This window comes from Phodopus roborovskii, unplaced genomic scaffold (assembly GCF_943737965.1).
Source record: "Phodopus roborovskii unplaced genomic scaffold, PHOROB, whole genome shotgun sequence".
Classification (NCBI taxonomy): Eukaryota; Metazoa; Chordata; class Mammalia; order Rodentia; family Cricetidae; genus Phodopus; species Phodopus roborovskii.
The window spans coordinates 37,072,218-37,093,685 of NW_026126480.1; the positions used below are offsets into that span (position 1 = coordinate 37,072,218).

At 40.7% G+C, this 21,468-nt stretch overlaps 1 protein-coding gene across 2 annotated transcripts in view; it reads left to right on the forward strand.

The window, feature by feature from the left end:
- Inpp5f (inositol polyphosphate-5-phosphatase F) overlaps positions 1-21,468 on the forward strand; it is a 92,204-nt gene that overhangs the window by 20,380 nt on the left and 50,356 nt on the right. For both annotated transcript variants that reach the window (XM_051193132.1, XM_051193131.1), the window contains exon 2: positions 5,733-5,813. In XM_051193132.1, the coding sequence (XP_051049089.1) occupies positions 5,733-5,813 (81 nt within the window). The remainder of the gene's footprint in view (positions 1-5,732; positions 5,814-21,468) is intronic.

Genomic DNA, 21,468 nt, shown 5'->3' on the forward strand with positions numbered 1-21,468 from the left:
AATAGTTGGTGATTGTTATTGATAATAACTTTTAATATTTCTCTCAGATGTACTTTGTATTTTATGGTTTGTTTCTGAGATTGAAGGAATGTTAATCTATGTTTTCCATGGTTGTAATGAATTTCATTCCCATAAATTCATTGCTATGTTAGGCACATATGGCTTTAATTTCCCTGTCTTTCTGACTTACCTTGTACTTTGTTTTGCCTGAGATAAAGTTCCAATCCCTAGAAGCCGAATATTTACCTCTTAAAGTGACCAATCTAGATGCTAAGATTTTGGTGAAATTATTGTTAAATCTGCACCTGTGTCAACCAAACCTTTGATTACAATGCCATTTATTTATAGCTTTCATTTTGGTTTTTGATCATTTGTAGATGTTTGCCAAAATATGGCTTTTGTGGTCTCTCCTGAAAATTTTGTTTTATCTACTGAAGCTGTTCTGTGATCCAGAGTAGTGTGGTTTTTAACAAATATAGACATTAAGTCTTTTAATTGCTCTGTTGGATGAGTTTCTGCCATGCTGACAGGGAATAGTTCAACCAAATTTGCTATCTGAGCCTGAGGTAGGTCCCCTAAAGTATTTCCCAATGACAAAGGGTTACCTTAACTGTCCATTGTTGAAGGCCCAGCCTTCTGTTTGGATTATCTCTAGAAAGAACATTGTCCCTTGCCTTTAATTCCTATTCAGATGACCTTGATTATGATAATTAAAACATATGTCGTTTTGATTTTTTCTTAAAGGTTTTAGAAATCACTTCTATTAAAGTAGAAGCATTAGTGTGAGATCCAATGTCAGCTGTATTTTGGATCCATTAATTTATGGGTGCTGATCTTGCCTTTAAAGGCCTAACCACCCCATTTGCATTCTGAATTAGAATTTTGAAGAGCCAAATATTCAATTAATCTTTGTCTAACTTCTGGATCTGATATTATTCTAATTACAGATGAATTCAAACTTTGCAAGAAAATCAGTGAAGGCTTCTTTTGGGCCTTGTATAATTTTAGTAAGTGATTCAGTCCTCTTTTCTGATTCTTCAGCCTTGTCCCAAGCATTCACAGCTGCTATATGACATAGCACCAAGGTGTGATCATCAAATCTAAACTGTCTTTGCCAGTCAGCATACTAGCCTTCACTGAGAAACTGGTCTTGGGAAGTATTGATACCTCTAGCCTTATTTCATTTTTCTATGGCCCTAGCTTCCTCTTTCACCATGTTCTCCATTATAACTTAGGACCAGTTTCTGATATTTGTGTAGCTAAGTCTTTCCAGTCTTGAGTGATAATTCTGTTTGAGTTGCCCATGAATTTAGTATTTGCTTCACATAGGGTGAATGCATACCATTTGAAATGACCAGTTCCTTAGTTCTCCTCAAATCTAACATTTCTACAGAATTCTGATTAACTTCTGTATAACCTTGGGAATTCCTATCATCTGCTGGTCAATCTTTAATATTAACTGGATAAATTAAGGTTGGTGCTCTAATAGCCTTTGGCCACTCCTTTTCAATTTCATCATGTGATGGTACAGTAGGTCTTTGTAAGGATTGTAACATCAATTTTTGTATTTGGCACATATCAAACCACGTTTTTAAGGATAAAATATGAATTACCAAACTTAATAGTAATTATAATTGACATTATGTCAATCCCTGCTAAGTTTTGTTATCCCTTTAATTAGTCCATTTTCAAACCACCCCTTGTGGAACTACACAGTGTATTTACTCCCTGCAGAGTAATATTCTCCATTGTTAAAGTGGAAAACACACACACACACACACACACTCTTAATAAAACCTAATTCCCCCTTTAAGAATTCCCAGGTCTGCTGATATTTCAGTTTTTTTCAGAGCAGTAATGGTGGTGGTGGTGGTGATGGTGGTGTGTGTGTGTGTGTGTGTGTGTGTGTGTGTGTGTGTTTGTGTGTGTGTGTAGGGGGATGGGGGTAGCCAGCTACAGCAGCAGAGCTCAGCTATAGGGGTGAGGGCAGCCAGGATAACTCTGGTAGCAGGGCCAAGAGGTGCAGGCCAGTGAGGTGAGTGTCTGCTGTGGGATGTCCAGACAGCTGGGCTGGCAGCTGTGTTGCACAGTCCAGCCTAGGGCACCTGCAGCTGTTCATGCACAGCTGGGGGCTGAGGGTCCAATGTGGGAGGGCATGGGTCCACCTGGATGACAGAGCCGGCAGTGGGTAGCTGACCCTGGTGGCTGTAGAGCAGGCAGGAAGTGGCTGTGACTGAGGCCCAGAGAGTGTCAGTCAGCCTGGGGAGTGCAGGGAGATAGCAGCGGGAAAAGTCAGCAGCCTGCATTGGTGTGGACAAGGGGTGCCGTTAACACCACATTTTCACCATGCATTGGATGCCAGCTGATGCATTTATCTAAGTTATTCTGATATCAATAAAAACTCAAGAGTCAGATATTAAGGGGTAAAAACCTGACACATTCAAAGAGCTGTGGAGGAACAATCAGTCGGCCCTTACACTCAGTGCTTCCCAGATCAAAAAGAAAGAAATCCCTCCAGGCCCCTCCCTGTATCTTTCTGTGCCCCCCATCTGATTCCTCCAAAAGCCCTATGGCCAATTCCAGTCAGCAATCGCTGACTCCACCCTCTGATTCAAGGTAATTATTAGTCTCTGAGTGTCAGTGTGAACAAATACCCTGCAACATATATATATATATGTACATATATATATATACACACACATATATATATACGCACATATATATGATACACATATATATGTCTATGTATATATAAAATAAGCTTTTATATATGCTTTTGGCAAAAATCTAATGTGATATAACATTTATAGAAGTAATTTGATAATGCTTGAGAGCCTTAATTTTTTAAATGTTGTGACTACTAATTTCTTTCCTAAGAATCTATCCTAAAGTTAAGAATGGAGACACATGAAATATTTACATATAATTCATCATTTGTATCACAGTATTTTTATAATAGAAAAAAAAACTTGATGTTTAAATAAGGAAGTACTTCCTTAAATGGAAAATTATGCCTCTGTGAAGTCATGATTTTAAGGATATTTTCTTTTAAAATATTTTTTATAAGATTTATTTTTAGTTTATGTATCTAAATGTTTTGCTTGCATGTATGTAAGTTCACCATACTGTGCAGTGTCCATAGAGGTCAGATGATGGTGTCAGATGCCCTGGAACTAGAGTTATGGGTGGCTGTTAGCCATCTAGTGGGTTCTGGGAACTGAACCCTGGTCCTCTGTAAGAGCCGCAAGTACTCTTAGCAGTTGCACTGTTGGCCTGGACCAACAGCTGGGTACTGATCAAGCAATGTTGCACAGGGAACTCAGGACAACTCAAATTTGTCACAGACCAAGCATACAGTGTCCATAACCTTTTAGGTCAGTGGCTCTCAACATGTGGGTTGTGACACCTTTGGGGGTCTAATGACCCTTTCACAGGGGTCACCTAAAACCAGAAGAAAACACATACTTATATTACAATTCATAACAGTTACAAAATTACAGTTATGAAGTAGCAATGAAGATAATTTTATGGTTGGGGGGGTGTCACCACAATAGGAGGAACTGTATTAAAGGGTCACAACATTAGGAGGAAGAATTGGATTCTTATGCTACCCCAGGGTCCTGGCCCCAGGCCATTACTGGCCTTCCCCAGCAGGTTCCCTTTCCATGAATCAGGGCCTCCAAGAAAGCTAGGGATCAGCCTGGCTCCCACCATGTCTCTCCAGCCCAAGGAAAAGACTTTAAACAAAAAATTTTGTCCTCAGGAAATGTTGCTCTTAAGAGTAGGTGGTTCTGTGTGGCGCTGGGTTAATGTGCAATAGAGGGCCTTATTCTCTGGCCAGTTTTCCCTCGGCTTCTTAGTGTTACTTTGTAATCACATATGGCATTTAAAACTTCTGTGTCAGTAGCTCCCTGTTTGGTTTCTGAGGGAGGTGTTAGAGCAGGTTGCTGTGGTGTTCGACCCCAGGGAGATTGGCAGACCTCCTTGGTTTTCTTTCTTTTGAAACACATGCTTGCCATTAACCCAGGCTGGCCTCAAATTTACTGTGTATCCAGGCTAGCCTGGAACTCAAGACCCTCTTACTTTAGCATAAATGCTGAGATTAGAGGCATGTACCACCATTTCTGGCTCTAGGCTTTTATTTATTTACTTTTTAAAATTTTGAAACAATATCTCAAAACTCTTGTTCTGGGTTGCCTGGAACTCACTCTCTGTCTCTCTGTCTCCTGTCCTGTGGGTGATTTGACCATGTTACTTTTGTAAAATGGGACTCCTGATGTCAACTTCATAATGTTGTCAAGATTAAAAATGAGGGCTGGCAAGATGGCTCATTGGGTAAAGGTGCTTGCCTCAAAAGCCTTGCAGCCTGATTTGGTCCCTGGAACCCACATGGTGGGAGAGAGAACTGGCCTCCATGTGGACACCATGGCATAAATGTGCCCCCACTGTCACATACTCACAAATAAACAAAACAAAAGACCAGAAACAGTAATATGTATAGAATCCTTTAAAATCGTTTTCCCCCATCAATTCTTACAATAAAAACAATGAAGTTGGGGTAAGTAAAGCTTGGTGGTAGCACTTTGCCCAGCATCTGTGAAACGGTGGGTTCTAGCCCCAGCACTGCAAAAATAGCCACAACCAACCAAAGCAATCTATTGTTTGTGCTTTCTAGCTGAAGCTGGAGTATCATCACTGTGAGTTCAAGACTAACCATGGCAACATAGGGTGATGAAAAAAAATCAAAACATAAATGAATTTGAAAACTAAACTATTAGTGTATGATTACCCTACATGTAACAGATAATATTTCAGTAAAATAAAATTTAAGTGGTAATAATTAAAATGTAATTTTGTCATCAGAAAAATTAAAAAATTTGACTTATCAACATATGTGCCTGAGTACACATGTGGGGGTCGGAGGGCAGCTTTCAGGAGTTGGCTGTGTCCTGTTTCCATGGTAAATGCTTCCACCCTCTCAGCCATCTTGCTGGTCTGAACCAGAAGGAATATTAATTCTTGCTAATCTTTTTTAGCTGTTGAACTATCAGAAATGTCACATTTGTCACTGTGCGTGTAGCAATCTTTTGTAACCGAGGTTGGAGAAGAGTTAAATTATAACCTTTGTCCTTAGACATGTTTTATATGTAATTTGCTTCTCTTTAGGATGTCTAGAACAGAATTAGTTACACACAAATCACTGTAGCCTGTTGTGTGGTTCAGATGAGGGACACACACATACACAGTGGCATTCAGTAAAAAAGCAGGTCCTGTTGGTTTTGCCCTAAAGTCATGTCTAAGGAATGTGGCTTTCTGGATTCCTTTGCCTAGAGTATGACCCTTTGGGGAAAGGTGTTTTTCAGAGTGTGATCAGAAAGTGGACAGCTCCATGGCCATTTTCAGGCCTCTTTGGGTCTGGAGCCCCTTGGTGGGTTCTACCATGTACTCTCTTTGTAGTGCAGTAGCCTGTTACATCCCTGTCGGGAAACAAGGCACTGCCTCCATCAACCAAGTCCCCAGTCCTCTCTGACTCCATAACTGCTAGGTAGCCAGAGTTTTCCTGAGGTGTCAGGGTTTCTGCTTTACCACAAAGTCCTTTATGGTAATATGTTCGTGGGGGATGTTTGTAATGCTTTTGGGGGATATGCTAATCTTTTTAAAATATGCTGCAAAAGATAGTTTAATGTTTTCTGGTAAATACATTCTCATGATTGCTTCTTACTTTATTTTAGCCACTGATCTGCTTCTTGCCTGGAATCCCATTTGTTTGGGATTGGTAGAAGGAGTTATTGGGAAAATTCAGCTTCATTCAGGTATGTTTTTATTAATTCCTTACACTTGTAAAATTTAACATGATATTAAATTTCAGTGACATTGTCCTTTTTGAGGCTGCATGTAGATTCCATTATGACATTGGTTTCTCTGCCCTAATTTTGGGTCTTCTTAAAGCAAGTATATTTCTATATAAGTTTAATGAAATAAGACTAAAGCTTTTGGGAAAAGAATTACAATTGTTTTACTCTTTTGTTAAAAGCAATTCTCACAAAATCCCTACTTGGTGCCAGGGATTGTGATTGTGCTAACTGGCTTAACACAATTGTGAGCCTACACTGACCCCTTTCTACCCTCCCAGAGCTTATAGATAGAAGAGAAGACAGGGTTCATGAGCACATGGTACAAGTGTAGCCCCTGGGTGTGGAAGTGTGCTCTGTTAAGGAATGGTACAGGAAGTTCACAGAGATAAGGGGAAGTGGTAAGAACAAAGATGGTACGGTGGGCAGGTGGCAACACGATTGGCTGGGTTTACCTTAGCTGTCTAGTGCTGAGTCAGCCACCTCTGCCAGGGAAGGGTCTTTTAGTACATGGTGTGGTACTTTCTAGAACTTCTGTCCAAGGCAGGCAAATGGATGGAAAGTCAAGTCATTCACCTGGTCCCCAACTGGGAGAGCAGATATCTCTTCTCCCAGGTGGATGAATATGCATGCTATATACATACAGGTACCCCAGGTGGTCAGAAGAGAATGTTGATCCCCTGTAGCTGGAATTCATGGGCAGTTATGAGCAGGCCCATGCGGGCGCTGGGAACTAGAAGACCAGGAAGCATTCTTAACCCCAGCCATCATTCCAGCTCCTTCATTTGATTTTCAGAAACAGGATCTTGCTCTTGCCCAGTCTGGCCTGGAGCTTGCAGTGTAGCCAAAGTTGGCCTGTGGCTGCTGAATGACGGGTTTACAATTATACCTGCCTCCTTTGGGGATAGCTTTAGTAGGAATTATGAACTATAGGAGACTTTGGCATTATCACTGTGTAAGTGCCTCTGAGGTCAGTTACATCTCTGTAGTATGCCTGCTGTGACTTTTGTTGTTTTCTTCTCTTTCATTTCTTTTATGATTATTGTGTGTGCATTTGTGTATGGTGTGTGTGTGTGTGTGTGTGTGTGTGTGTGTGTGTGTGTGGTGTGAGACTGTTGGTGCATGTGCACCACCATGCACTTGTGGAGGTCAAGAACAGTTTTGGGGGGTTGGTTTCCTCTGTCCACTGTGGGTCAGGGGGTGGAACTCTGGTCTTCAGATTGGTGTTTATCCACTGAGTCCTCTCAATGGCCTTGTTCTTTCTTTGTGTGATAGGGGCTCACTTTGTAGCTCAGGTTTATTTTGGACTCATGATGATTCTCCTGCCGTAGCCTTCCAAGTGCTGGGATTACAGGTATGAGCCACTGTTCTGAGTTTAAAGGAGATTACTGAGTGATCAATACTCTTATTTTAAACTAGGTTGATTATGAATTACATAAACATATTGCTGGAGACAATCTTAATTGTCATTTGCTATATTCTTTGATCATATTTTAAATAGTGTTCTTATTATGAAAGTTTTTAAAAATATTTAAAATATTTTAATAAAATAAAAATATTTAAATGTTTTAAATATTTTTAAAAATATTTATCACAGATAAATAGCATAGGGTGTTCTTAAGTGCATATATTTATCTCCTGTCCAGATTAAGAAGTAGGACATGGCCAGTGACTTCAGAGGTATCTTTGCCATTTTCTTCAAGCTTGTCCTTCCCTTGAAGGGAAATTACTGCTTTTCTTGGATATATATTCCTAAACAGTATGTTGCTAAGATTTATATTTTGGAGATTTTTATGTAAATTCCATTAAATTATTTGTGGTCTCTCTCCCTTGTGTGTGCGTGCGTGTGTGTATGTGCAATGTGTGTGTGCGTGTTTATGTGGGTGTGTGTGCATACATGTGCATGGGTGTTTGTGGAGGCCAGAGGTCAATGTTGGATATCTCCCTTTTGTTTTTTACTTTATTTTTTGAGATAGGGTCTCACTGAGCCTGGCGATCCTCTTGTCTCTGTCCTCCCAGAACTGGGGTTGCAAATACATCACCCCTAGCTCTTGCTTGATTGCTGGGGATTTGAATTCAGGCACATGACCTCTGAGCCATCTCCCTAGCCCAAGTTCTGTGGTGATACATTATTCTGAAAATGTCTCTTACATTCTTTTGGCTTTTTTTTTTTTTGGTAGAGCATAAGTTGCTTTGGCAAGTTACTCTGTTATTTTTGAATCTTTTCTTCTTGAGACATGGTCTTACAATGTATCTATTTTATTTATTAATTATTCTTATTTTGAGACAGGGTCTAACTATGAAATTCTGGCTGGTTTAGACTTCACTGTGTGGATCAGGCTAGGCTGGCCTAGATTTCACAGAGGTCCACCTGCTTTGCCTTTCAAGTGCTGGGATTAAAGGCATGCACTACCATGCCTGGCAATTTTATTATTTCTTTTTTAAAATGAGGTCTCATGTGTCCCAGGTGGGCCTCAAACTTGCTATGTAACCAAGGATGACCTTGAGCTTCTTTCTGTTCTTCCTGCCTCTGTCTCCTGAGTGCCAGGGTCACATGTGTGTGCCGCAATGCCTGCCCTCCTCCTTTTTTTTGTTGATGTTTAGAGATTTACCTATGCTGAGAGCTGAAACTAGAGTTCCTTGTTCTTCCTTTATTTGAATGTTTCATGATTTGTCTGTCTTTTCCTCACTGGGTTATTTATTTTAGTTGTTTTTCTTTTTTCTGTTGTTGTGTATTCTGCTTTTGCTAGGCTTTAAAATTTTCCTTCAGCATAGAGGAGGAAAAAAACATTTAAGCGTTGTGTAACCATACTAAGTATTTTAATAACACTCTCCTACCTGTCCACATTTACATACGTATATCTCTAGTTCATTTGCATACTGACAAGATAATTTCACAGCTGGATGTTCTGAGCTAAAATTCATTTTCTATTATGTAAATGACATGTATGAAACTTCTGAATTATTTTTCTCCAATTTCAGTCACATCTCAGAGCAGTGAATAAATTACTGAAATCAGTCAGGAGACCAAGCCATGCTCCATTTGTTAATATTTAGTATTATTATTTATTGGAGAACTCTAGCATCTGCTTCACTATCTGTTGTGTAATCAGCCATCCTAAAGGCTGGCTGATTGGCATGAGACAACAACAGTGCACAATCCCCCAGGATCCTGTGGGCTGATGATACTCAGCCCTCTGTTGCTCTCATCTGCATGCTGGGTAGACCAGCAACAGCTGCCACGCTGCCTTCATGTAGTCTTTCTATGTCTCCCCATGGCTCTCGTCTTAAAGGGCCTCTCTTCTGGGATCCTCCTTTCTATTCCTCTTTTTTCTCCTGAATAGTGGGGACATCTTTTCTGGGAGTGTCTGGAAGCCAAGAAGACAAATCCCCAGGTCAAGGGCCTTACTTCTTAAACTGTAAAGCAAGAGCCAGAGTAATTTGCCTTATGTGTTTGGGTATTGTGCATCCCAAATGAGATAATGTACCTGAAGGTTCCTACTAAATTACAAGGCTCTTCTACTTATACAGATCTATCAGCTTAAGTTAAAGGGGGAAAAAAATCTATCTGCTTGTGCAAAAAACACTTTTTATAAGAGTCCATGGTTCTGAAATCAAATGTGAATGTTGTATGGGATTTGAGATCTCTCATCAACAATTTCCCTTTGCATCTCTCCTTCACCTATTTTTCTTTTCCTTTCTTTCTTTCTTTCTTTCATTCTTTCTTTCTTTCTTTCTTTCTTCCTTTCTTTCTTTCTTTTTTCCTCTTGAGATGGAAGTCTTGTGTAGCTCAGGCTGGCCTCAAACTTTCTATGTAGCCAAGGATGACCTTAAACTTCTGATCTTCCTACTTTCCTCCTGAGAGATGAGATAACAGGTGTATACCACCATATCAAGTTTGGGGGGTGGGCTGGGGAGGAGTTCAGGAGGTTCTAGGGAGGAATTCAGGTGGGGTTGGGGAGGAGTTCAGGTGGTGCTGGGGAGGAGTTTGGATGGAGCTGGGGATTGAACTCAGAGCCTCATGTGTGTTAGGCAAGCACTCTACCAGCCCTAGACCCTATTTATATTAGAGAAAGAATTCTGCTCAAAAGATGGCATTCTCATCCCTCAAGCCTCCTCTGAGGTTCCCCGTAATCAGTGGGGGCTGACCAGCAATCAGAAAAGATTGGATTGAGAGCCTGCTTCACATGACTAGAGAAGAGGCTTTTGGTCCTGCTTGGCCAAGGGCCTTCCAAGCCACCTAATTCAAAGTGCATCCCAGGGCCATTTTCCTAGGTAGGGGGAGCCGTTAGAGAAGCAGGGAGTGGCCTTGGCAGACAACCCCAAGTTCTTTTATCAGCACTGGCCACTGCCTGACAACTCTTCTCCTCTGTGCTGGATACACACTCTCTGGTTGCCTTGTTTATGTGTAGGCAGTGTGGGGAGGAGAGTGAATGGGGGGAGAGAAAATAGAAAAAGGGAAAAGAAGGGCAGAAAAAGTCTCTTAATTGTCCTTATTCTTGCCCTTCTTCAAGGTCACCTAACAGGTTTGGTTTTGAAAGAAGGGAGTCCTCCTGGGGCCCTCTGTTGCCCTGGTCCCCATAGCCTCTTCTTCTAGCCTTGCAAGATCCACCCTTCACTCCTCTTCCCTTTCATCCTCTGTCCTCCAGGATCATCCCTTCTCCCCATCAACCTGGGTGGAGCTGAAGTTGTTCTTGCTCACAGTTAGCCTGGCCTGGCTGGAAGGAGCTGTGTCCCTGTGTGTCAGAACTGAGCTGATACTTTGGGGGCATTTTCCCATGGGAACATCTTATCATTTGGCAGTAGGAGATCAGGGGAATAAAACATCTGTGCTTAAACTCTCTCTCCCTCCTGTTTCTTCCTACTGATTCTCTACATATTAATGCACGTATTTTTGTTCTTGCCTAGTGTGATGGGAACATGATTTTATTTGAACAGATGTCATTGTCAGTCTAAAAGCGGCGTGGGTGAGCTCTGCTGCTGCTCATGATTGTCACTGAACTCTGGACTCTGAGGACTAGAACAGGCTCTCGTGACTTTTAGAACTATACTTGTTTGCTAGGGCAATCAGAGCAGAATGTCACAGGTTGGGGGAAGCATTAAGCACAGAATTTCATTTTCCTATAATGCTAGAGACCAGAGTGTGGACAGGACTTGTTTCTTCCAAGCCCTCTTTCCTTGGCTTATAGATGGTTGCAATCCTTGGAGTTGCATGGGTTTCCCTTTGTAAATTTTCTTATAATAAAACTAGTTGTGGGGCTAGAAAGGTGGCTTAGCAGTTGAGAGCACATACTGCTCTTGCAGAGGGACTGAGTTAGATTCCCAGCACCCATGTCAGGTGGCTCACAACAGCCTATAACTCCAGCTCCAGGGAAACCAATGTTTCTGGCCTTTGAGGGCATTGCCATTCATTCAGATGTATATACACACAGCCCACATAATTATGCATAACTAAAAATAACAAAATAAAAATTTAAAAATAATAAAGTAAAATCAGTTATACTGGATTAAAGCCTACCCTAATGAATTCATTTTAATGTAATTCCTCTTTAGAGATTGTCTCCAAATATGGTCACATTCCAAGGTCAAGGCTTAAATATAAGAAATGGCTCAGCCCACAACTAGAGCCTAATGTTCCATTGAAGCACTTAGTATGGTGCATTGCAGGGAATTCTTTTCAGTCCCAATTGTCTCTATTGCATGGTGACATGTTTTCTGAACATGGCTGACAAGCAGTGTGGAGGTAGACTAGATATGAAAGATGAAATGGCGACCTCAGGTCAGGCCTCTTCATGATCTCAGTTGCCAGATGGCCATGCCTCCAGAGCAGTCGGGCTGGCCAAGTGAGTTCTTGATGACAGAAAGCACTAAGTATAACTAATACTTCTCATTTCCTTTTCCTTCCTCTCTCCCTCCCTCCCTCCTTCCCTCTCTCCCTCCCTCCCTCCCTTCCTTCCTCCTCTTCCTCTTTGTGTGTGTTATGCTTCTGATTCTCCTGCCTCAGCCTCCTGAGTGCTGGGATTGTGTAGACACATGCTGCCATATCCATTTTGTTTGGATTTCTTTTTGGTTTTCCTTTAAGGAACCTAAGAGATAGCTTAGTACAGAACCACTTAATTTCTACCTACACAGTTTTGGAAAAAAAAAAAAAAAAAAAAAAAGAAAGAAAGAAAGAAAGAAAGAAAGAAAGAAAAGGGTTAACTTGGACTGTTTTTCTTAAGCTAATATTTACTGAAACTATAGTGACATTAACCAATTACCAGAAATTCCACTGTGAGAATGCAAAAAATTTTTAAAATAGTAAAATATGAGAAAATTTAAAGTATGTCAGTTGGACTTCCCCACCCCTTCCTTTGGACAGGTCTCATTATGCATCCCTGGGTGGCCTAGAACTTACCATATACTTTATATATGAGTTCAGACTGGCTTAAACTCATAGAGATCCACCTACTACTGCCTCTTGAGCACTAGGATTAAAGTGTGTGCCACCAAGGGTTGGAGAGGTGGCTTAGTGGTTAAGAACACAGTCTATTCCTCCAGAGGAGCAGGGTTCAATTCCCAGGACCCACATGGCAGCTCACAACTGTCTGTAACTCCAGTTCTAGTGGATCAGGCATCTTTACACAGACATTTATGCAGGCAAAGCACCAATGCCCATTAAAAAAAAAAAATGTGTGCCACCAAGCTCAAGTATTTGCTCACTTTTATAAGGTCTACCAAAAATTACCCTATTAGCCTTGGTGGCGAGAAAATACCTGTGTAGAGCTATTTGTTTTTCATTTGAATGTTCTTCCTCTGATATTCACAGGCAAGTGTACCTTCAGGGTTTAGTGTACTGTGTCTCTGGCAGTTTGAATGCCTGGCTTTGGGATGACTGGTTGAGATTTACCAATAGGAGGAACAGAAAATAGATAGAAGGGATGTGTGTGTGTGCTTGGCAAATTGAAGAAATGTAAAGCACCATGAAAACTATCTGTATTGGGGCTGGAGAGGCTCCTCTTGCAGAGGACTTGAATTCCCAGCACCCATATCAGGCAGCTCACCAGTGCCTGGAACTCCAGATCTAGAGGATTTGACACCCTCTTCTGGATTCTCAGGCCACTGTCCCACAGAGAGCATATACTCACCCAGATAGACAAACATCAGTAAAAATTTAAAAACAAATCTTAAGAACAAAATATTTTTATTCATGATAGTGTCCAGGAGGAGATAAAAAACAATAGTGAAATTCTTAACTGTAATTATGTGTTAATTAGCTATTTCTTTTTATTTATTTATATATTTATTTGTCTGCTACTTTTTTGTATGATAAGGTCCAAAAGGATAAGGGCTGGATTGCTGTAATTTTACGGGGTGTATCTCTGTGTGCTGGCTCATAGTTGGGGCTATTCAAAATATTCAGCAGGTGCTAATTGATTTTACAGATACTTATGGTGTGCCTACTATGTGCCAAGGACTGGAGTTGACATTGAAGGCTGTAGAATGAACAATACTTAAAACTTTTAGGATAATAGACTTCAACTAATAGCATGTATTAATTACCTAGTCATACAGTTTTGTTCTTACATATGTAAGCTTCTGAAATATGGGTGCTGTGTGCCTGACTGGATGGAGTTGGGGTCCCAGGATGGAAGGCATCTTTGAGGAAGTAATATATGACTTAACGTCAGAAAAATGACTACATAAGACATAGGCTAATGGAGAAGGCAGTGGGAGGTATTAGGCAAGGGAATAAGAGGAGAGATGGTGCATGGCAGAGTAAGCAACTGTGTGAAAAATGCACAGGATGGATGTTTCTATCATTTACTTTCTGTATAATATCTGTGGTACAGTTATATCTTCATGTAAATGTTTATGAAAACATTAGGCTGAAGATTTAAAATGGGTCACAAAAGTTCTTCAAGCTAAAATACACATTGAAGACCAAGAAGATAAGCTCCATTAAGGCAAGAATTATCTAAGTACAAAGATTCATTAGCAAAGATATATATCCCATGAAATATCGGAAATATTTTGAAAATTATCTTAATCTGGCAAGTCTCTTTGTTTAGTAACTGAATGAATTATTCCTCATAGTACTGAACGATCATAGATAGAATTCACTTACAGAGATCTCATTCATTAAAATAGTACTCGCCATCTGCTCTTCCCAAGTTTGGAAATGGTAACTATATCTCAGTCATTAAGATGGTATGCAAATGATTTAAAAACTGACTGGAGTCTTTACATGGAGGGCTTCCTTGCAATGGGACTAATGACGAGAAATATTTCAAACGCTTTAGCACTGAATAAATTGAGTGTCATTAGCATTGCTTTAATATTTACCTATAAAGCCACTTAAAACCCTACCCTCAAGGACTTTAGAGACAGGAGCCTATGCAGAGCTCTCAGCTGGATGGAAGCCTGGCTCCTAGGACAGCACTTTAGATTGTACCTGTCTTAGTCCGTGTTCTGTTGCTGTGAAGAGACACCATGACGACAGCAACTCTTATAAAGGAAAGTGTTTAATTGTGTCTTGTTTGCAGTTCAGAGGTTAATCCATTTGCATCATGGTGAGGGGCATGGTGGCTGGTAGGCAAGCATGGTGCTGGAGAAGCAACTGAGTTCTATATCTGAGTGCACAGGCAGCAGGAAGAGAGAGACACTGGGCATGTCTTGGGCTTTTGAAACCCCAAAGTGACACACTTCTCCAACAAGATGAAACTCCTAATCTCAAATATTGGCACTGCATACTGACCAAACACTTTGTAGACAGGCTGACCTTGAACTCACAGAGACAGGCCTGTATCTGCCTTCTGAGTACTAGGATTAAAGGTGTGAGCCACCACCACCCTGCTATAGGGACTATTCTTATTCAAACCACCACAGTTACTCCAATTTAAATGTGTTTCATGTTTATGTACATTGTACCGACTGAGAATGAATTCTTTATTATCTGTTGACAAGTGACATTACTAAAAGCATGTAGAAAAACTGGTTGTGGTGGTCCATACCTGTAATCTCAGCACCAGTGACAGGAAGATCAGAATTTCAAGGTCATCTTCCACAAAGTTCAATGTGGCTCAGTCAAGGCTGGTCTGGACTACAAATGACCTTGTCTCAAAAAAAACAAGAAGACTAAATAAGAATACCAACAAACCGAAAATCTGGATAGAGGTTGTGATGAAAGTTTCAAAACTGTACCTGTTAAGATCATTGAGTTGTATATCTATTTACAAGCAGCTGGTTTTTGTTTGTTGCTTGAGACTAGGCCTCCCTATGAATTCCTGGTTGGCCTGAAACTCAGTGTGTAGCTGAGGCTTGCATTACACTCAGAGATCCACCAGCCCCTGCCTTCTGAGTGTTGCATTTTACAATTTCTTTTACATTTATTTTCATTTTTAAATGTAAAATTCTTATGCTTTTTCTTATATTTAAAATTTTATTTATTTTTACATTTAGTTAATTAGTTAATTTAATGCATATGTTTTTGCATGTGTGTTTTTGCATGTGCCTATGCTTGCATGCAAGTGTGCCATAGCACACGTATAGATGTCAGAGGACAGATCTGAAATGTGGGGTCTCTCCTTCCGCCATGTTAGTGGGTTCTGGGACTTATGTTGTCAGGCTTGGTGGCAGATGTCTTACTCTGTTGAGTCATCTCACTGTTCCCTAAATGGGGGCATTTTATGGTATGTATAATTTGGACCTCAACAAAAGGCCTCAGAATCATTAATCATTTATGTTATGGCATAAATCTGTACTTCCGACAACTGGGGTACAGTAGCAGGAGGATCATGAGTTCAAGGCTTGCCTGTGCTAGTGAGTTCCAGACTAGTGAGGGCTACACAGAGACCTTGACTCAAACAAAATAATCCCTTCCCCTGTTGTCCTGTTGTGTGGGCATTTGAACAATGGGGAAGACAGAGGACCATCCATGGGAGCTGGTACTTCCATTCCACCATGTTGGTCCTAGGGTATTGAACCCAGGTCATTAGGTTTGGTGGCAAGTTCCTTCCTTTACTTATTGAACCATCACCCCAGCCCCTGGTTTATTTTAACCAAAAATAAAAACAAGGGCCAGGTGGATGGTGATGCACATTTCAATACTAGCTCCCAGGAGACAGAAGTAGGTAGATTTCTGTTAGTTAGATGCCAGCCTGGTCCATATAGTAGGTTCCAAGACAGCCAGGGCTACATAGGGAGACCCTTTCTCAAAAGCAAACAACAGCAACAACAAGTCAAGGGGATGGGGATATGGCTGATTGGTTAAGAGTACTTGGTTCTCTTTCAGAGAACCCAGGTTCAGTTCCTAGCACCTACAAGGCAGCTCACAACCACCTGTAACTCCAGTTCCAGAGGATTTGATGCCCTCTCTGCTCTCCTCAGGCACTGCATATACATGGTGTACAGATGCACATGCAGGCAAGACACTCATGCATTAAAAAAGAAGAAAAAGAAGAAGAAGAAAAAAAAACCTCACCAAAAAGGGAAGGAAGGAAGGGAGGAAGGAAGGAAGGGAGGGAGGAAGGAAGGGAGGAAGGAAGGAAGGAAAAGAACATGCCAGTCAGTGGTGGCACACACCTTTAATCCCAGCACTGGGGAGGCAGAGGCATCCAGATTTCTGTCTACAGAGCAAGTTTGAGGACAGGCTCCAAAGCTACACAGAGAAACCTTTTCTTAAAAAACCAAGAGAAAGAAAAAAAAAAAAAAAAACTCTTTAAAAATAAAAACAGCAGGGCTGATGAGATGACTCAGAGGGTACACACACACAGACACTTAACAGTAAATAAATACATACATGTATCAATTAATGTAAACAAAACAGAATTAGGGCTGAGAATGTAGCTTAGAGGAGAGCAAGTGCGTAGTCAGCATGCATATTGCCCTGGGTTCCCCCTCTGACACAGTAAACAAAACAAGAGTCCAAACAACTAAATATATATGGTATTTACCCCTTTTCTTTAGAACATTTTCCTCACACACACACAGACACACACATAGACACATACATACACACACATACATACATAAACACACACAAAGACACACACTCACATATACACACACACACACACTCATACACACACAGATACACACGCACACAGACACACACAGAGAGACACATATATACACACACAGACACACACACACACACACACTCTCTCTCTCTCTCTCTCTCTCTCTCTCTTTCTCTCCCCCCACCAGTAAAGGGTCAAAAATCAATGTTTGATAATGCTTAGCTGCCCCGTTCTGTCAGTATTTCTGCTCTGGAAGTAGGCGATGGCTTGATGTTCAGTGATCATCTCTTGTTTCTTCTGTCCCTCATGTGCCCCAGGTGCTGAATGTTCCATTCTTTTCTTTCTCCTCGTAGCTTGTTCTATGATTTTATGTGCCCGAGTTTCTTGCCTCCCTTGAGACTGAACTCTGGTCTCCTTGGTGCAGATGGTTGTTCTTCCTTGGTGGAGCAATGCTGGCTGCAGTCACATGAATGTGACCCATGGCTCCAAGCCCCCAGAGGCTGTTTTCTCTGCCCACAGCTTGTTTCTTCTTTGATGGCAAAGCAGCCAGCTTGCCTCATAAAGCGCTCTTTTCATTCATTTTTCTGGCATGAACCCATTTCCCTTGAGCTCATTGTTTTCCTCAGTGAATTCTGAGCATTGATAGTAGCAGGTTGTTGTATAGGTTGACAAGATGGCTCAGAGGGTAAAGGAGCCTGCCACCAAGCCTGACAATATGACTTTGATTCTTGGGGACCCAGATGGTAGAAGGCAAAAGATGACTTCACAAGTTGTTCTCTGGCCTTCATGCACATATTGTAAGAGAAATGCACCCCACACATAACACACACACACACACACACACAAACAAACAAACAAATAAATAAATAAAGAGAAAAGATATCTTGGGCCATTGAGATGGTTCAGTGGGTGAAGGTGCTTGCCACTATGTCTGACAACCACAGTTTGATTCCTGGGACCTACATGGTGGAAGATGAGAACTGAGGACCCAGTAGTTGTCCTCTGACCTCCACATGTGTACCATAACATGAATGTCACTCACGTGTGCGTGAACACACACACACACACACACACACTGAAATGTAAAGTGTTTAAAAAATGGCAACTCTAATAATAATCAAGCTCCACTTCTCAGATCTACTGAGGTGGAGGCCCTGCCCCAGCTCTCCTCTTCAGGAAGGACCGTAGCTCTGGGATGCTGGGTATCCATGTTCACCTGGTTTTGCATAAAGGCCACTTGGCCTGGTGAAAGTGAGTCAGCCATGGTCTTCCTTTTTGAAATTGAAGAGATGTCTCTCAAAGTTAGAACCAGGCTTTGAAAAAGAGTATATGTTCTCACCAAATGTCTGTGTTTGCTCTATGAGATCCCAAAAATCAGCAGCCATTTTTATCCCCTCCTCTCATGCTGGTGGTTTCCCTGCCAGGATAGCCAGGTCTAATCACCTATACCTATAGTAATTTCTTTTTCAAACAGATGCTGAGCCTCAGCATTTTCTCCAGAATGCCTTTGCCTTTCTCACAGTTTACAGCACTGACAGGCAGAGAAATATTAAATTCTTTTAAAGTTTTGCTTTTGCTGTTTTTTTTCTTAACAATTATGCCTTTGAGTCATATTTGTCTTCTTAAATTTTACCATAATCAGTCAGGAAGAGTTTAGCAATGACATTTTACTTAGAAATAGCTTCAGCTAAATATCCAGTTTAATTATTCGTCAGTTCACCCTCTACAAAACAGTAGAATGTGAACATACTTCCACCAAGGTCTTTTCCTTCTTGGTAACAGAGCTAGCCTCCTCTCCATTGTCCAGTATCATTACCCAGTCCTCTAGAGGTTTAGGTGTTTGCTATAGCAGCCTCTGCTTCCTTGTCTACCATTCACATGAGCCAGGACTCTAAAGAAACAAAACTGGAGTGGGAGGTGAAGGGAGAGGAAAGATTTGCTATGATGTGAACTGGAGACCATCCCCAACCCACCATCTGCAAGGTTGAGAACCAGCAAACCCTGTGGGGTGGTTGCAGTCCAGGCCCAAATACCTGAAAACTGGAGAAACCAATACTGTAAGACCTGGTCCAGATCCAAAGGTTCAAGAACCACAGTACCAATCTCTCAGGGCAGATCAACCAGGGGATGCATTAGCCTTTCCTCTTCCTTTTGTTCTCTTCCAGCCCTCAGCAGACTGGGTGGTGCTCACCCACTTCAGTGAGGGCACTGGTCTGCCACTTTAAATGCAGATCCCTTCTTGAGACAGCCATGTACACACACCCAGGAATGTACCAGTGTAGTGCATCTTTCTCTGTCCTGCTAGCCAGCTCCCAAATAATGACACAGAGACATTGTTCATTATGAAAGCTAGGCCTTAGCTTAGGCTTGTCTCATTAGTTCTTATAACTCTTGTTAACCCATTTATAATAATCTACATTTTGCCTTGTGGCTTTTTAACCTTTCTTTCATCTTGTACTCCCTGGTTCCTCTCTGGCTGGCTGGCGACTCTGCCTTTCTTCTTCCCAGAGTCCTCTCTGTCCACAGAAGTCCTGCCCTGCCTAAGCTCTTCCTGTCTAATTTTTGGCCATTCAGCTCTTTATTACACCAATCATAGTAAATACATCTTCACACAGTGTACAAGTATCACACACCATACCTGCCATCAGGATATCACACAATCTAATTTGACATATAAAATTAACTATCAAAGGATCACTTCAAGGTGCATCACACAGCTAGGTGAAGTAGTATATGGGAGGCAGAGGCAGGTGGATCTCTGTGAGTTCAAGGCCATCCTGGTCTATGAAGTAAGTTCTAGGACAGCCAGAGCTGTTACAAAGAGAAACCCTGTCTCAAAACAAAACAAAACAAAACAAAACAGTGTAACACATTTTCTCAGAGTACAGAAGGATTACTCCACAGCACTGCTCTCTTTATGTCTAAATAAAAAGGGTTTAACTTTAACATAGTAAAATTATATACAACAAAAGCAGTTATCAAGTAAGAATTATAGTTACAATATCCAGTCCATTTATATTTGGCAAAATTGGAGAAAATACTTTATTATCTATCTTTGTGAGTCTAAAATTTTATATCTAATTTATTTTTTTTATCATAACTAGGGAAAACTGTAAGTTTAATTATTTAGTCTTTAACTCTATCAGAGACCCCAGAAAGGTGAAATGTTACCTAATGACAGGGACATCTGGCTTCCTGGACAATCACCCAAAGTTCTTCTGATATGTTGGGGCATCTAGCTCTGGCCTACAGGCCTGGTATGTCTGACAGACAGTTTTGAGAAACAGGGAATTTTGAAAGACTGCCCTACCTTATTTTAGCATATTTGGCAGTCACATTCTTTTGTGTCCTGCTGGTCCAGTTTGGAGAGTATACCGTCAGCAATTAAAGCAAGGATAGACTTCTGCCCAAATTGCTAACTTTTGCCATAAAGGAAGCAAACTCCATACAGAGATTCTCCGATGCCCATCATCTTCTCTAAAGTAAATTGGTGCTACCAAGAGCGTGTGTCTCACTGTAAAGAAAGACTTGTTATTAAAACATTTTAAATGCCATATTCTGTAGGTCTTTGAAGTGTTTGAATATTATCTAATCTAAATATATCTTTCTAACCTTGAAAATATAGGTAATGACTGTTTTACTGTTGTAGATGACTGTTAATCTGTATTTTTAATTATACATTGCATTTTTAACTGAGCTGCATAAACACAACACCCTAAACAAGAGTAGAAACATACATATAGCATAGCAAAAATAACTTTAAATTTGAGTTATTAAACCAAAACCCATACCAATGTAAAATATTTAAGACAAGTAGTTGCTTTTTTAGTTTTAAAGTAGATTCAATAATCTATCCTTTTATCCTATCATTTCTATATCCCCCCCATTTTTTTTTTTTCAGAATGAGATCCCTGAATCTAATCTCCTTTGTTCATTTTTTTTTTTCAGACCATTACCTATAACAACTTGTAACCAGCCTCACTTAAATGATAATAAATATCTATAACCTATTTTCTGGGAATGTGGGCATGGTTTTCTAGACTACTTCCTGTTGTTTGTGGGTGCCAGTATATTTGGGGGAACCTTGAGAAAAATGAAGATAATTTTTAGGTCTTGACTGGAGTAGTTTATGGGGCTGGATCATCTTGGCCAGCAGCCTTGGAGCTGTTTTGGTTGGACAGTTTTGAGGAGACTGTGACAGAGGCATCTGACAGACTGGGTCACCTGGGACATCAGTTTTCATTGGTTTTTGGTCTCCTTGTTCAGAAAATACATAAATCTTTAAAGGTAGTAATATTACAACTATGAAATCATATGATGTGTACAAGTCAGTTAAAGGTGATTTTCTTTGTTTTATGTTTGAGCAGGTAAAATTTGTTACATATTTTGTAGGGTTTTTTTTTAAGGTTTATTTCTTTATGTCTGTAAACAAAATTTTCAAGGGGGTCTTCCTTGACCAAACCTGATCATCTTTAACCTCATCAATGAACTTTCCATTTGCATCTTTCCTTTCTAGGTCCAGCCTCCTCAGACTCTGCCCTCCTTCTTCCAAGTATTCTCTCTGTCATGAAAATCCTGACTACCTATTGGCAAATCCTATCATCGATGTGGCTCTA